The 17131-nt window shown below is 31.9% G+C and overlaps 1 protein-coding gene across 1 annotated transcript in view; it reads right to left on the reverse strand.

Moving 5' to 3' along the window:
• LOC111419852 (receptor-type tyrosine-protein phosphatase S-like) overlaps nt 1-16333 on the reverse strand; it is a 23090-nt gene extending 6757 nt beyond the window's left edge. Inside the window, exons 1-23 of the mRNA XM_023052732.2 lie at nt 15939-16333; nt 15608-15888; nt 15366-15549; nt 15154-15311; nt 14850-15102; nt 14628-14780; nt 14443-14577; nt 12176-12297; nt 11928-12123; nt 11638-11871; nt 6076-6176; nt 5830-6013; nt 5469-5774; nt 5155-5396; nt 4999-5068; nt 4756-4934; nt 1539-1741; nt 1094-1480; nt 903-1035; nt 693-815; nt 551-638; nt 415-491; nt 81-356 (exon numbers count right to left, since the gene is read on the reverse strand). Coding sequence (XP_022908500.2) covers nt 81-356; nt 415-491; nt 551-638; nt 693-815; nt 903-1035; nt 1094-1480; nt 1539-1741; nt 4756-4934; nt 4999-5068; nt 5155-5396; nt 5469-5774; nt 5830-6013; nt 6076-6176; nt 11638-11871; nt 11928-12123; nt 12176-12297; nt 14443-14577; nt 14628-14780; nt 14850-15102; nt 15154-15311; nt 15366-15549; nt 15608-15888; nt 15939-16236 — 4383 coding nt within the window. The 5' untranslated portion in view covers nt 16237-16333. The remainder of the gene's footprint in view (nt 1-80; nt 357-414; nt 492-550; nt 639-692; nt 816-902; nt 1036-1093; nt 1481-1538; nt 1742-4755; nt 4935-4998; nt 5069-5154; nt 5397-5468; nt 5775-5829; nt 6014-6075; nt 6177-11637; nt 11872-11927; nt 12124-12175; nt 12298-14442; nt 14578-14627; nt 14781-14849; nt 15103-15153; nt 15312-15365; nt 15550-15607; nt 15889-15938) is intronic.
• Between the last annotated feature and the right edge of the window lie 798 nt (nt 16334-17131).

Consider the following 17131-nt stretch of genomic DNA (forward strand, 5'->3'; position numbering starts at 1 on the left):
TCTTGATTTGGAAGCCTTTTGGTTTAAGGTAATGGTGAAGTTTTGATTCAAATTTTTGTTTTTAAATTTAATTTTCTTACCATTCTGTGTTCCCCTTGTAATTGAACTTTAAAAATTCTCTCCTCGTGATTAGCAAAAACCGTAGAAGCGACATATTTAACCGAAATATTTTCAAAACTTAAATTTTCGTTTATTTCGGGCCAATATTTCGCGACTTTTTTCTTTCCACCTTCGATAAGATTTGCTATCATAACGATAAATTCAACTTGTTCTTGCCAAATCATTCTCCAAAAGTCGTTTAATGTGTTGACTTTTGGACCTTGGGTAGCTATAAAAGCTTTTTCACAATTATACCCCTAAAAAAATTAATTTAATTAATTAATCGAGTAATTTAGATAATTTTTTGAATCTTACATCAATGTAATTAGCATTTATGTATTCAGAATTTTCATCTGAATTAATAGTTTCTAATCGCACTCTGGAATGATCATCTTAAAATAAATTAAAGAATTAATTCTTTTTTGTTAAAAAAGGAATAAAAAAAACTTACAAGCAGCGAGATTAACATAACGATTTTTGGATTTATTTTCGGGTTTTGTACCGAAATCCCATGGTTTTGTTTGACCTCTGGGGAATAGCTGCAAAAAGACATTAATTATGAAAAAAATAAGTTTAAAAAAATTGAATCAAACCGCGTGTTGTCTTTCAAATTCCCCGTTATTTAAAGATTCTTTTATATAATTTTCTAAATCTGGAATTCGAACTGGCTTTGAAAACTTATTTTCTTCTAAAATATCCTCCATATTTTGGTAAATCTAAAAAAAATAATTAATCGTCTAAATTCATCACTTCCAAATCTTTTACAAAATTAAACTAAATTAGGGGTTTATTTAATCTTTTACCATTGGTTTAGGTTTTAATTTAATGGGTACTAAAAGTTGGGCATCAGAGCGCGAACTTGAATTATTATTGGTGGATACATTTTGTCTTCTAAAATTGTTTATTAGTGGCATATTTAAACGTATACCTTTAGATCTAAAACAGATTTTTTTATCCACAAAGAAATAAATAACATCTATTAATCATAAAATACCTCAAAAATAGAAAGAAAGCGATAGCTAATAACGGTAATAGTAAAAGTATAAGAAGTAGAAGTAAGTTTGACCCCGATTCTTGATAATTTAATGTTTTAGTTACAAATGATGAGGCAAAAAAAGTAGTTTTGTCGTAAAATATATTATTAATATAAATGGTAATGTTATACTCCGTATTTGGAAGAAGTGCTCTATTCGTTGTATCATCTCCTATTATGATTAAATTAACATCATCTATTTCCGAAATATATTTTTTCCATGCAACCCAACTGAAAGAATCCTGAGAAATTCCGATTTCATTCAAAATTTGTTGATCCTCTTTCTCGAAGTTATCGAAGGAACGATGTCGAGATGATGCAAGTTTTGTTACGATTATTGCCACAAAACTAAAAAAGAATAATTAATAATTGAATTAATTTATAAATAAAAATTAAAAGAAAATACCATAATACATTTTCATGTTTATTAATCCTGGGTAAACGTATAGTAACATTTGTTAAGTTAGGTTCTATAACAACTTGTTTCGTGTTTAAATGTGGCATAGGAGGAGGGGTGGTTGTAAAATTTGTAGTGCCATCTGAGCCACTTCTTCCATTAAACACTTTAACAGCAATTGTTAAATTTTTGGCTGGTGGTAAATCTTTTAACTAAAAATTAATTAAATATAGAAATTAAATCATATAGAAAATTTGTTAAATTAAATAGTTACAAAAAATTTATTTAAATCTAACTTTCAAGGTTTGTAGACGATGCTTTATACCAATGTAGTTGGCCTTCCATATATTGCAAAGATAATATTATGGCTGTGAGGATTTGGACTACAAAAGTGTGTCCAAACGTAGCAAGCCAAGTGCGCGGCGTTTGTAAGACACAATTCTGCTGCGCGCAACTACGTGGCACCATGATTGGACACACCCTAAGGAGCACACCATGCGGTATTTATACATTCAATAGTCAACTCCATTATCAGTGTCCAACGAAGTTAGATATCTGGGTATTACGTTAGATAATAAACTAAACTGGAAGTCTCATATTTAGTAAGTAGCGTTGAAAAAAGTGTAAGTTGGTTTCAGTCAACGTGATTTTCTGGACTTAGTTTGGCCAAAAGTCCACCTATCCTAGCACTAATTTTATATAACAACCATAGAAATCATGTTGAATCTAACACCCTTACATTTATACATTTAGGTGGAGGCGATGATTATCATCATGCTTTGATTACATACAATAGATCATTTTATGATCTGTACTGATGGCAGAGAGTCTATTTTAATTCTAAGTAGCATATCGATTGCCTTCAGATTAATGATGGACTATCATTTGACACATAAGGAAGCGGCGACATAATTGCATTTGTCACACTCTAGTGAATTAAAAGCAAAGTAGCATTTTTGTAATTTACAGCTCATCGATAATCCTCTTGTGCTGAGAACGACGAAACGGTTAAACACATCGTTCTGCAAGATATCAGAATTGCAGCCTTTGAAGATGAATGGTTGAGCACGGATGGCATCGGACCTAAATATTAAGATGTTGTATCCACACTTTTAGTAAATCCTTAGGATTATTTTATCCGAGGACTGAGCAGGGAAGATTCACAAGACGTCTGTTGGGGACTACGTGTTGTTTACGAGAGTACAAACAATCACCAATGGTTATAATATGATTAAGATACTGGAAAAGATGAAAACTCAAAAACGGAGAACCCTAAGAAAGACCGTAACAAAATGAGGAGATGGTGCGCTCTTCTTTCAGCGATTAAAAGGTGACGTTCAGATAAAATCCAGCAATCACCAGCAAACAACACATGTACAGAAGACAAAACCAAAAAATTGGATAATACAAAAGATAGCAACTAGCAATTGAAAAAATACACTAAGAAGAATCGTTTGTGACTAAAGCATAAATGAAGGCATTAACAATTACAACAAAGAATTACTCGACTACAGCTAATCATTATAGGGTAATACGGCCGTGTGCCCCAAGATAAAATACTTATTTTGTCCATTAATGCAGGAAGATTGAGAGAGGAGGTAATATGATACAATTGGTACTACAGAAAGAAAAACAGATATACTATTTTGTCATGGACCAGCAGCAAACAATCAATATGGCGCCAGTTACATGATAAGGAACATTTGAAAAGAAACAAATATTGAGTTCAAAGGAGTACATGAAAGAATAGCAATCGTGGTTGTACAGATAAGAGACAATGGAAGGATAAAATTGATTCATGCTTATTACATATCATACTATTCAAGGGGACATAATATTCATGGGGCGGCTTTAATGCTAAAGTTGGATAAAAAAGAGTAGCTATGAATACTATTATAGGCGGGTTTGGGTCAGAAACAAGAAACGAAATCTGAAAATATATTAACATAATTGATATAAGGATTCCAAGGTAATTGAAAAAATCATAAATGATCTTACTTTATAATAAAAGAAACTTTTCGAAAGAAAAAATTAACTTTAGATCATCTCCAAGTGGTATACCACACTATGGAAAAATCTGTTGGGTACAATTTTTCCTTGCACATAATCTTTATAGATTTCAGTTATTCAGTTGTATAATCATATATATACACAAATAACATGGGAATAATAAAACTAGAATCTTGGGGCCAAAATTCAGCAGTGGAACAGAAATTAGACAGGCCGATCCCAAAGAAAATAGAGATTAGAATCGATGGTAGGTACCTGAGTAGCAAGACGCAGATGTTATTGTAAGCAAGCTTTATAAGCAAGAGGTCATTCAACAATGGGTTATGCAAAAGTAATAGATTTTAAAGGATATAATCGGATGCTTTCTAGGTTACAATCATCCATTCTGCCGGGTACAATGAATAGTTTCAGAAGATTGACCATTTGTAATACTGCACCTAAAGATCCGCGGTAAAACCACGTTAATTTAGCAGTTCAAATTGGCTGTATAAATTCCGTTATATAATGACATACAGCAAGATCATCCACTGATTTGTCGAAATTGGACAAAATGTCAGCCAATTACAATTACATATCTGAGGAATCATCATAACAACCTTCACAAGTGTAGCATGGGACAAAAATATGAGCTTCCACTGCTTTGTAGTGGAATTGGCATTTCTTCGACTTGACACTGTCAAGACAGTATAAGGGAAAGGAATTCACCCCATTAGATAGAAATTGTATCGTGTCTACAAGTACGCAGCAGCTTCTATTAGTTCAGAGAAGTACAATCAAGGAATCTCACTTGCAGAAGTCTAGAGGTTGTGCATTGATCAGATATTTTAGTCTTTCAGCTCCTTTAATCAAATCGGTTAATATTTATATGTCTAAATGTATTAAGACCTTCGAAAACTGGTATTGCTGTCAATCTGGGAACAGTTGTATATGGAAGTGCAACCGTTGCTGAGACTATTGTGTAAACTCCTCCGATGACATAAAAAGTAAACTTTCTTAAAATTGTCCTTTTTGAAGCTTTGTTGCTAAGAGTGTACATTAGTATATTGAACAATTTCTTTTACTGCACAACCTATATCTTTCAATAGATTTAAACTATCGTATATATAGTATAGCTTCGATTTGATATATTCTTAGTTTATTAGTTATTAGTTTTATTAATTTATTAGTTCAAATTAAAAAAATGATGTAGTGCGTATTTTAATATTTTACGTATTACCTCGTATGAATAGAACCGTTCCTCCATGTTTTTAATATTTTTACTACCCATTTTGTTACTATTCACATATACAGAAAATCCTTCAAGCTGTCCGTTTGTTTTATTTGGATGTGGAAATTCGATACGAAGAAGATTATTTTCATCCCAGATTAATGAAACAAATTGAGGATTTTCTGGTTCTAAAATGAAATTTCTTTTTAATACCGATTACTTAGTACCATTTTTATTGTATCTTTGATGTACTTTCTTGTGTAGTTATTCCTCTAATTACTGTTGAATCGCCTTGAAGGTTTGGTTCATTTACAGGAATTACCTATGAAAATAAAAGAATAATTTCTTTGGTGTGTATTTAAGTGAATATTTAGCAATGCGTTATTTTTTATTTCACTTTGTACTAACTTTTATGTCGTAATACTTGTTTTCAGATAGTTCATTTAATTCAATGCAGTGATAGTTATTCCATAGTGTACAAGGCAATATATTGTAATTTAAAACCGTGGTGTATTTATATGCATAACTTCTATAGGAGGTGATTTCGTAATGATGCAATTTTCCCATTGGTGGATTTGGTGGTTTACATCTCAAATATAAACTATTTTCGGTTTTGCTGTATATATCTAAATTTAAGACAGGTCCTGGGGCTGTTAAACACAAACGTTTTTGATTTATTTCACAAATTATAAATAAAGATATTACTGATTTAAATCAAATACCTGTTCCGTTTGTAATATGATCATAATGCGTTACATTTTCGAAATTGCCTCTTTTAATCGTTCTCAACACATTGTATTTTGTCAATCCATCCACAGTAAATATAAAATTTAAATCAATATTGTTCTCATCATGAATTCCTTCAAGTTTGTTTGTTTTATTATAACACCATTCACTTACACATTGAATTTTAATAAACACATGTAAAGGGCCCTTTATGTAATTACAATTAATTCTTGATATTATTCTAAGATCTCTGTTTATTTGATTAAATGATAAATCAGACAGTTCATTAGGACTAATGTATTCTAAAATGTAATAATACAAAAATTATGTGTTTTCTCATTAATTAATATACATTACGTATTGGTTTTGTATCGATTACTTTTTTTCGCAATGTATCTTTAGAATTGAAAGATATAATGGAAAGTTCGTATGTTGAATATGGTCTTAAATTTACTAATGTAATTTCCGGCATATTAGTTGTAATTTGTTGTGTTTCCGATGGATTTATATTTATACATTCTTTATATATAGATCCGATAAGCTATGGTGTTAAAGAAAATATAAATAATATTAGACAATCGAATGATTAATTGAGTTTTATACATTATATTGCACTATGTACGTTGTTATATCCGAATTATTTATCCACTTGATAGTACTGGTTGTATCCGTTTCGGACGTTGTTAAGCATTGTATGATTTGGTCTAACAAAAATTTTAAATAAATGTGTTATTTAAAATATATGTTACTGTAAAAGCCCGAATTACGGTAAATCTTAGGTGTAACTAATAAATCTTAAGATTTACCAACATGAGTTGGTAAATGTGAGGATCTTTTAAACAAGAAATAATTTTTCTGGATTTTACCAATAACAGTTTGTTGGTTTTGAGAATAAAACAATAAATATATTTCTTAATCATTTATTTTAATAATTTATTACAATATAATTGAGTACATTTTACTATGAAGTATAGGCTTGATGACAATGCCCTTTTTCATAGTCTTCTGCTTTTTTTTGACAAAATTGGCATAGCATATGTCATAATAGCCTCAACCGTTACATTTTTATACTTGTAGTTACATTTCTTAAGCATCCTTGTTCTTCCACCTGCACACAGCAATTATATTATGCATAGCACAATTGTATAACTCCTTGTAAATACATACTAATTAGTTACTTATTTTTAACACCAAATTAAACTAGATAATATTTTGCAGCTTTTCCCAGTGGTCCAGTCAGCTTTACCCATAATTGATAAATATTGTCATATTTTTATCGTTTTAAGACCAAAACACAAAAACGCGCACACTGCGATACGCGGAACACACGTTTAGGGTATTATTGTTTTTGTTATAATTCCGCACTATTGCTCGCGTTTGAATCGACTAAGGCACTAGGTCACTAAATCGAACGGCTTCATCCTCTGAAGACGACGCAGGACATTCTCTTCTCATGTTTAGATGCGATGATTTCAAGTCGCGATGGAGGTCAGTGTTTCTTATATACCAGGGTGTATTCACTATGCACCTTAGTACTTTGTTCTGGAATCTTTGAATCAGACTTGCATTTGTCTTGCAGGTACAACCCCACAGTTGGATTCCGTATGTCCATTCTGGTTTTAATACTTGCTTGTATATTAGCAACTTGTTACTTAGTGACAGCGTTGATTTTCTGCCAATAAGCAATTTGATATCAAGATTCAAGTTTTGCCGTGAGCTTTCCATTTGAGTTTGGCATCCAGCGTCATACCAAGATATTTTGCGGTGTCGGCGTAAGGGATTGCATTGCCATTTATGTATACTGGGACATAATTTACTTTCTTATAAGTAAAGTTTATGTATGTCGATTTATTTGTATTTACTTTTAGTTTCATTGTAACTTATTTGCTGCAACTACTTCATTTTCTGCAACAGCCAAGATCGCTGTGTCATCTGCGAATGTAGCTGTTAAAGTTTCTGGTACCTGAGGAAGGTCGAATGTGTAGAGTAAGTACAGTGTTGGGCCAAGCACACTTCCTTGAGGAACTCCGGCTCGTATTTCATGTAGTGGTGAATAAGCGTTTTCGTATGTTACTATAAAATATCGATCAGAAAGATACGATTTTAATAGTTGACTATACGTTGGTGGTAGTATTTGGTCTAGTTTGTAATTTAATCCATCTAACCAGACTTTGTCGAAAGCTTGTGCATCATCCAGAAATACGGCGGAGCAAATTTTATTTTCTTCCATTGCTATTTCGATAGTATTCGTTATTCTATGCACTTGGTCTATTGTTGCATGTTTATTCCGAAACCCAAATTGATGTGTTGGTATTAGGGCTTTTCTTCTATGACAGGTTTTAGTCTTTTTAATAGTAACTTTTCAAGCAGTTTTGATAGCAAGGGTAATTGTAGCATGCTGTGCACACGACATGTAGAAAATCAAGTTCGTGTTGCTAAACAAAAATGTTATTATTCATCATTCATTCAAAAATTATTATAAAACACACGTGTACGGTGTGTGTACTGTGCATATATTATTTATTAAAATATATATTATATTTATTTATGTTGTCGACTATATATACCTCCACAATTTGGTGACCCCGAAGATTATTGAACCTGCAACCAATAATAAATTAAAACCTGCACACGAAGATGATTTGAACCTACCCCCGACGAATATTTGAACCTGCCCTAACGATTATTTTAAACCTACACCCGAAAATGATTTTGAACCTGCCGCCAACGAATTTTTGAACCTGCCCTCGACAAATATCAATTGACAACAAGATGTCAAATTGCAACAAGCCGCTATCCCAGTCGGGCAATCGTCAAGACTTCGAAAATTTTACAGTCGTGTGCCGGTAAGCCATTTATCTTTCTATAGAGCTAAGAATATAAAGAGGAATCAAATCAAATAAAAGTGCATTTTTTAACAATTTTATTAAAATAACGGTTCCCGCTGATGGTGACTCAACCGCCAACTCACTCGCTAACTCACCAGCGAAATCAATCGCTAACTCAGCAGCGATCCCACTCGCGAACTCACCCACGAAACAAGCCGCTAACTCACCAGCGCACCCAATCACGAACTCACCCGTGAAATCAATCGCTAACTCACCAGCGATCCCACTCGCGAACTCACCCGCGAAATCAATCGCTAACTCACCAGCGAATTCAACCAATTCAACAATTAACCCAACAACCAATACAACAATTAACCCAACGGTCGATTCAATATCAATCATCAATACATTAATGCAACAACCTGCTCAACAAATGATACAACTACCAATTAAATATCAACAATTAACTCCAAAACCGTCACCACAGCGAGATAAATATTTAAACAAACACAAAAGTATGTGTAACAGTGTAAAACAACAAAAAATTCAAAAAAATTAATTTTTAAATATGGATTTTTTGACCACCACAACACCATATTCCTCTTTTTATTCATCTTTATAGGAGGGGAAGTGGCTGTAGCATGCTGTGCACACGACATGTAGAAAATCAAGTTCGTGTTGCTAAACAAAATGTTATTATAGTAGACGCCACGAGAGCTGGCAGTAAATCATCATTTTCCGCTGTTACAAATGCCATACGTAGTTCACAAACCGCTAGAGAGTAATGTGTGTTGGAAAGAGATAGCATTAGTTTAATATGTCTGCTGTACAATTCAAATGGCCACGTCGAAAAAGTACGTCTGTTCTTCTAAAGGATGTCACTCTATAATTATAACCTCAAATCGAAACGTCTTGTGAGCGTTGTCATGAATCTGTTAGTGTTTTCACAAGCCGAAAATGTTTTCTTTGAAAGGAAAATCATTAAATAATATCTTTGACAATGTTTGACATATAACCTCCATTACTAATATAACCTACATTTAAATATATGTGGTGAAATAATCTAAGTCGTACGTTCATATCTTGATTCATACCATTTTTAAGCGATCTGTCACTGCCAGCTCTCGTGGTTTCTACTATATTCATCATTCATTCAAAAATTATTATAAAACACACGTGTACGGTGTGTGTACGGTGCATATATTATTTATTAAAATATTTATTTAACCAAATTTATTTATTTATATTGTGGACCACATATATACCTCCACAGTAATAATGAGATTGGCCTATATGATGTAACATCTGTTATGGGTTTACCAGGTTTTGGTATCATTATTATTTCAGCAACTTTCCATATGCTTGGGAAGTATTCCTGCTTAAAAACAGCATTAATTATGTGTAATAGTTTTGTAATCGCGCGTTTTGGTAGATGTTTCTCCATTAATTAGGTCATAGCCTACTGATTTCTTTATATTTAGTTTTTCTATTTCATAATACAGTTCTTTCATTCTTACACATGGTATATTACTCTGCTGATCACTTTGAATTACGCTAGGGACACTATTTAGGATAGTTGTTGAACTGTCTGATGTAAAAGTTTCTTTCAGATGTTCAGCAAACTTTTTCTTGATTGCTCTTACCCCAATTTCCATTATTATTTCGAATTGGAGGTGTATGTGTTTTTGGAACTTTAAGCTTTCTTATTGCCTTCCACAGAGAATGATCAGTACTGGCATCGTCAGTAAGGTCTTTTAAGTAATTTTGAATATTATTATCTTTGTGGCTATCTGTTAATGCTCTTAATTCGGCTGTTATTTTATTTAATTTAGTTTTATCACTAGGAATTCTATTGGTTTGCCATTTCTTTCTTGCTTTCCGTTTTTCTGCAATTTTGTCTCTAATGAATTTGGGATAAATATTAGATTTAGGTTTTGGTGTTAAAATCGGTGTTGAGGCCCAGGCTGCGTTTTGAATGTCTTTTAAGAACTTTTCTACTTCATTGTCAATGTCTTCGTTTGTTTTCATAAGAGCATTAAGATGAATTTTATTATCTAATGTTTGTTGAAATAGTTTCCAATTAGTGACTTTATTAGTACGTGTTAAAAAGGGCAGGTCTGGTATTTTACTTCTATGTGTTGGCCAGTAAGTTGGCTTCCCAGTGGAGAACACCTCACAATTTAGGGCCTCTATTGCATGGTTCAGTTCTCTTCCTTTTGTATTTGTCAAGCGAGAACCCCAAGACATATGTTTTGCATTAAAGTTTCCTCCAAGTATAAATTTGTTGTCAAGATGTAGTAGAATTTCCTAATAAACTTCTCTCTTGGGATTATGTCTCGGTGGTATGTACGTTGCTTCTACAGATATTAAGCCATTAGCAGTTTGAACTTTTACCACTATAGTTTGGTGTTGTTCAGTACTAATTGTATTATTCAAATAGTGGTCAACATTCCTTTTAATAATAATTGCACTTCCACCTCGAGCCGCATTACTCGGGTGAAACACAGCAACATGCGATTCTTGGAGAATGTTTATAATGCTTGATTTCTTCATTCCCTCCCTTCATCATCGGCGCAATAAGCTTTTTTCGCAGCCTATAGTCAAAATATCATAACGCTTTAATCGCCTATAATGAACGGTTTCCTTCCTTTTCATGTTCTTTGCAGTTTTTACTTCTTCTAAACATTTTGCGTATTAGTCCTTGTCGATATAAAAATTATTATCGTATTTCTTGCTACAAGCTCGTCCATTATTTCATCAAACCTCTTTTTTACACTCATTTTGATTGATAAGATATATTTAGACAGTAAAGACACTCACATCACTTTCGGACATCGAAATAAACAGAAATCAAAACAAACGTGTGAAACGGTCGATAGGGACTAGTGAGAGGTGGTATGGGTGGTGGGGGTTGCAGACCACCCACGAGTACGAGAACATGCACCGAACACGTCTCAACACGTCTATACGTGTCTATACGTCTATACCGAGTGGATGGTGGTAAAAGTTCGAAATGAACGATGATCACAGAACATTTCGGACTTTTACCATTCAGAGTTGGTAAATTTTAGTTTCACCGGAAAATCTTAGGATTTGCCGTAATTTGGGCTTTTACAGTAACATATGTTGTGATAAAGATTATCAGTCAATATTAAAATATTTCGCCAAAATTAAAAATATGTATGAAAATATGCCAATTTAGCATAAGCTCTATTTGATGTTGTACAAAATTCTTAACAACTCTTTGTTAAACTAAAACGGTTTATTATTAACTATATCTTAATTAGGCGATTCTAATTTTGACTGATTTTGTGTTTTAAAACAAAATTTTTCATACGATTTTCTCCTGTTTGAACCATATAACTGTACAAAACATTGCCATTTTTAGACATTATTTCTATGCTGGAATTACTACATGGGTCTAAAGTGCAATATTCATTTGTTAGCGGTAATTCATAACCACCACACCTTATCATTGCACCATCAAGCGGGCATAACTCTGAGCTTCTTTCTATAATGATATCCGCAGATGCTCCTCTAAGAGTAATATTTATATCGTTCTTTGAAAGTACTATAAACACCAGATTATAAATTTCTGTATATTATGTTAACGATGGTTTATCAAACCTTTACATGTCGTTGTAAATGAGATTATTTTCAATAATGTATCATTATCCTCGGTATACCCATAATAGGTATACAATTTTATTTTTAGCTGGTAAGTTCGATTTGGTAAGAGTTTATCATGAAACCAGTCAATATTTTGTTTCGGTATTGAACTTTCTGCAGCAATATGTTTCCATGAAATTTCGTTAACATCTTTCTGTTACAAAAAGAATTCTCAAATCATTTTTTAGAATCAGTTTTCAACTTACTAAATAAATATTATACTTGGTAGCTGGCTGAGAACCAGTGTAATTAAAATCAATTCGTATAGTTACATTCGTATTCCCAACAAATTTTACTTCCGGCGCATTTTTTAATACAGGATATAAAGCTAAAACAAAAAGGCCGCATACAGTAAAACCTCGATATAACGGATCTTAATTGAATAGGAATTGAAGCATTAAATATATTTAATTGTAAGTGTTATCTGTTATCTATTAACATCCCTAAATGTTGACCTAGCACAGACCAAATCGTATATTTGCGTAACAGCTACTTGATGCTACTGAGATAAATATTATGTTTTTTTCTTCTCAAATATATACTGATTTCTGAGTCAATTCTGCATCCCTTTTATTTTAGCCCTCAGCTTAACCGAAAAAGTGATGCAGAAAAAACTACATAGACTAGAAGACAGGAACCTAACCCACGCAATCGTAAATCTTTCGGCAATCTTACGGAAGACGCTTAGACAAAGGAGAATCAGAGAGGATACCAATCTTCTTGACAGTATGCGAGAAAGGTATCTGTATTCTTTAAACTAAAACTAACACTACCACTATCACTAGAACTAACACTAGACCTAAAACTAGAAACTTTCAGGTTAAACCGTGCGTTTTTTGAAAAAATGTTTGACGTTTCGGATGCCATGTTGCACCTTCTTCAGAAACAAGTTCTAAGTTGTTTCGACTTCAATTAACACCGGCCGTGAAAGCCTTCGTACTTATATTATCTGTATTCTATTCAATATAACAATGTTTTCGTGAAAATTAGGCAATCTGTTTGTGGTTCATCCTTATTCTGCACATTCCAGTACCGTCTTATTCCGGTCCTCTTAATTTGTTTTCGACTCCTGTCGACATGGTCCATGTTTCGCATTCACATTTTGTTCTAAGTCTTATAATAGTACAATAAATCTTGAGTTTCGATTGTCTGCCTAGTAAACGAGTAAAATAACTAACAATAAGTACTAAGCCTCGATGTATTTTCTGGGTCTTCTTCGGGATATTATAATAAAATATACAAAATATATGGAGTCCATAACCTATGTAACGTGATATTTTTGGAATTTGAAATATTTGGTTCACAATAAGTAAGTACATTATGTACAACCTGATCACCACCAACATTATCTACAAAAAGATAACATACATCACAGATTCCAGACTTGAGAAAGAAGATATGTGCAGATTTACTCAAGACGTCTTCAAGATTTTTTAAATCTGTGTTATGTAATATTCCTGATCCACACTTCCCAGTCGTCTTTTCGATATTTAGAATCTCTATTCTTGCCAAAAATCTGTTAACTGCGATAATTCCAGCCTTATTATCAAACAGCTGTATCTCTACTCTACGATCCTAATATTTTCAAGATCAATCGAACTATACTTCTACTTGGAAGTCTGGATTCTATAACCTTAAAAGTGTAAAATCTATGATTTAGGAAGTCTAAATCAACACTTAAATTTTGAAATTTATGACCTGCTCAATCTAATCTTTTTCTTGGAGTTTGGAATATGTGATTTTCAAGAAGAAACCTGTAACTTTCTAAAAGTCTGAAATCTGTAATTTGTGGAATTTTTGTTTAAAATATAGTTTGATAGTTTTCCCTGAAATTTCCAGTTTTTGTGGTCATTCCAAGATTCAAGATTGCAAAAATTAATAATAATATACTTCATCTATAACCAAATTGAACATTTCGACATACTTTCTAGTATTATACTTGTATGCATGAATAGTCCAGTAACGGTTAAAGACTACAATGGTGTTTCTCCAAATTAAGACACTGATGATATTCGTAGAAGATTATCTGTATGCAAAGATGGGAGAGACAATTTTTTGGCATTGTTTGGGTGAAAGTTATGAAATGCAACTTAACACTTATAGTTACATTTTCTTGAAAATAATAATAATTTCAACCTTTTTGACACACACCCATGAACATTGTCAATCATGTTTCCTAACTTAAACATTCTCATTGAACATTAAGTAACAAGGAGCGGTTGTTACTTTCTGCTGTCTTAAAAAGGCTTACAAGAAAGCCTTTCCTTTACTTCCGGCATCTAGATTAAGTATCTTATAGATGTTTTTAGAACTAGTTAAAACATTAAATAAGCTTTTTTTTCTAAAAATAATCTTTTCTATGAGTCCATTATTCCGAGGTTTTACTGTACGCTTAACGCATTAATTACAAATAGTTATTTGTTAGAGCATATTCTTATATTATAAAAATGTTATATTTATTAACCATACTTACACACAGTACAATTAGATTCTGGGGTTAAACTCGATGAAACACAACTTGTACATAAACCGGATACATTGTCACAATTGGGACAAAACGGGTGACATTTTTCTTGGCATCTTCTTCCGTAATACCCCTGTTTACAAGCTACGAATATCATTAAATTTATATATATTAACAAATACAAAAAAGCTTACCTATACTACAATCATAATCTGTATATCCATCATAGCAACTATATTGCACGTAATTTTGAGATGTTATTTCATAATATTTGCCATATCTTCGACAATTATTGAAAATATTACAAGAAAGGCAAGTATTTCCAAACGTGTTTGAAGGACATGCATCTTAAAAATGTATAATAAATATAATAATTTTTCTAGTAATAATGATAATAATGTATTGAGTTTAATTACCTTGATTTGAAATAATTCTATCTGCTGGCGTTATATTATCTCTACATATTTTGCTACCAGATTTTATTGAATGACAACAAGCCTCATTGTTATACCTCTCTATGTAATTAATATAATTTGATGAGGAACACTCCAGAATGTCTCCAATTAAAGTATGTTCATTACTAATGTTTCCAACGGATATCAACAAATTTATTTCACTACCATAAACAGATTTATTTGAAGATAATATTACTGATTGCCAATCATTCTCCTGAAAACAAAATTATTTAACTGTATATATATTTATTTTTTCATTTGTTACCTGCAATAGAAGTTTTTGTGCTAGAACTGCATCATATCTATCTGTTATAGCTAAATGAACATTACAATTCAAGCATGGTTTCACATAAACTTTTAAACATATTGAGGATACTTTAATACCTTTCCAAATACTTCTATCTTTTATAGTAAGGAAATTATCTTAAAAAACGATTTTGTAGTTACATAAATCTCTAAATTACACTCTATACCTACAATTGTGAAGTTTCCAAAAACCTTCTTCTTTACTTCGAATGATTACATTTGTTGGTATAAAAGGATCATTATCGATAAATGTGAATAATGGTTGTAACCTTTTATAGTGATATAACGAAACGGTATCTTTTATTACATCAATTTTAAAGTGGTTCCATTCCGATTTTGAAACTATACCCTTTTGCTGAAAAAGATATTAATCGTATTAACTTCATCAAAGAGTTTGCTATTTTAATGCATACGCTGTATTGCTCTCGAATGGGACGACATCTATTTGAGGGATAATCATTAATATGTGGCTTTATTTCTTTTTTATAGCATCGTCTTATTGCAAGAGTATTATTACTCCAACCGTTAAGAACGAAAAAATAACAGTTATTTGCTTCCCATGGTAAATTATCGTCACAAATATAAAGATAACCGTTATCAGGAATACGAAGTGAAAAAGAAAACGAGAAAGTATCTGACGTAATATTTAAAAAATTATGCGTGGTACCTTTATATGTTCGAAGTTGTTTTAAATCTTAAAAGAAATAATTTTCTTTTAGCATTCAAGAAATGAAAAAGACTTACCATTCCAACGATTATCAAGTAAATACCCAGTAGCATAATTTAAAGAATTTCTTAAAACAGCACCTGATATTACATTATTTCTTATACACTCTTCTTCATTATCAATTCGACATACATAGTTTTTTTGATATGTAGAATAAAATTGTGTATCACTTTTCATCCACACTAATGCAGACTCTATTGTTTGATTTGTATCAACACAATAATTTGTATTGTAGTAGTTGTCAAATAGAACTATATTTCCTATAATTACATTCAAAAGTTTTAAAAAAACAATTAATCGAAACATCTCCAACATTTTTTAAAATTGACCTATCACTAAAATTTATATTAAACTACCAATAAATTTAATAGTATTATAACAATAACTTTATAGCGACACGTTCAACTTATTTATCTCAACTGAACATATCATTTTCCGGTATAACCTCAGAGATTTCCCACATTATGAATCATAAGATAAATTCTAAACATTTGATAAAAAAAAAACTGATGCTATAAATTATAAATAATGATTCCTTTAAAAAGCTGTTTAATAAAAATATTATAGGTTATTCTAAATTAGTTTTGGATTTGTAATATATATTATCAATTCCATATTACAGAAAATATAAATAAAAGTTTTCTTCTTTCTGGAAGTACAAAAAACATAAAGTATTATAATCGTGCAAAATTTTGACCTCTAAATTTTTGTATAATTTAATATGTTCTTAAAGACCATAACTCAAAACACACTCCCCTCGATCTCGAGTTTTGGGTACGATGTTTATTATAAATAAATAATTCGGATAATTTTCATCCAAATACATGTGGTATGTTCAGAGAAGCTTTCTTCCTTCTTCAGCTGCTTAACCTCTTCATCGCAATCAATTACAATGCATAACGAGTTTGACTAATGTAGATAAAACTGGAACTAAAGATGACATCGAATCGAAATCGTACCAATATTTCTATTGTGAGACTTATCATTTCAACAGTAATACTTTCTGAAATACACGATCTCGTCTTCGGCAGTCTGCACACGGAACTACTGAAAAGGAAGTAAACTAGTTGGTATCTTGAGTCACTAACCAGTTATTGACCCATTAGTGACCAAGTTCCACGCACGAAGCTACTCATCAGCGACAAAAGCTGTAGTTTGTTCAGTTTAGTTATATGTAGATGCAGAGCCGTCAACAAGTGTCTTATTTTCT

Source organism: Onthophagus taurus, chromosome 7 (assembly GCF_036711975.1).
Source record: "Onthophagus taurus isolate NC chromosome 7, IU_Otau_3.0, whole genome shotgun sequence".
NCBI classification, from domain to species: Eukaryota; Metazoa; Arthropoda; class Insecta; order Coleoptera; family Scarabaeidae; genus Onthophagus; species Onthophagus taurus.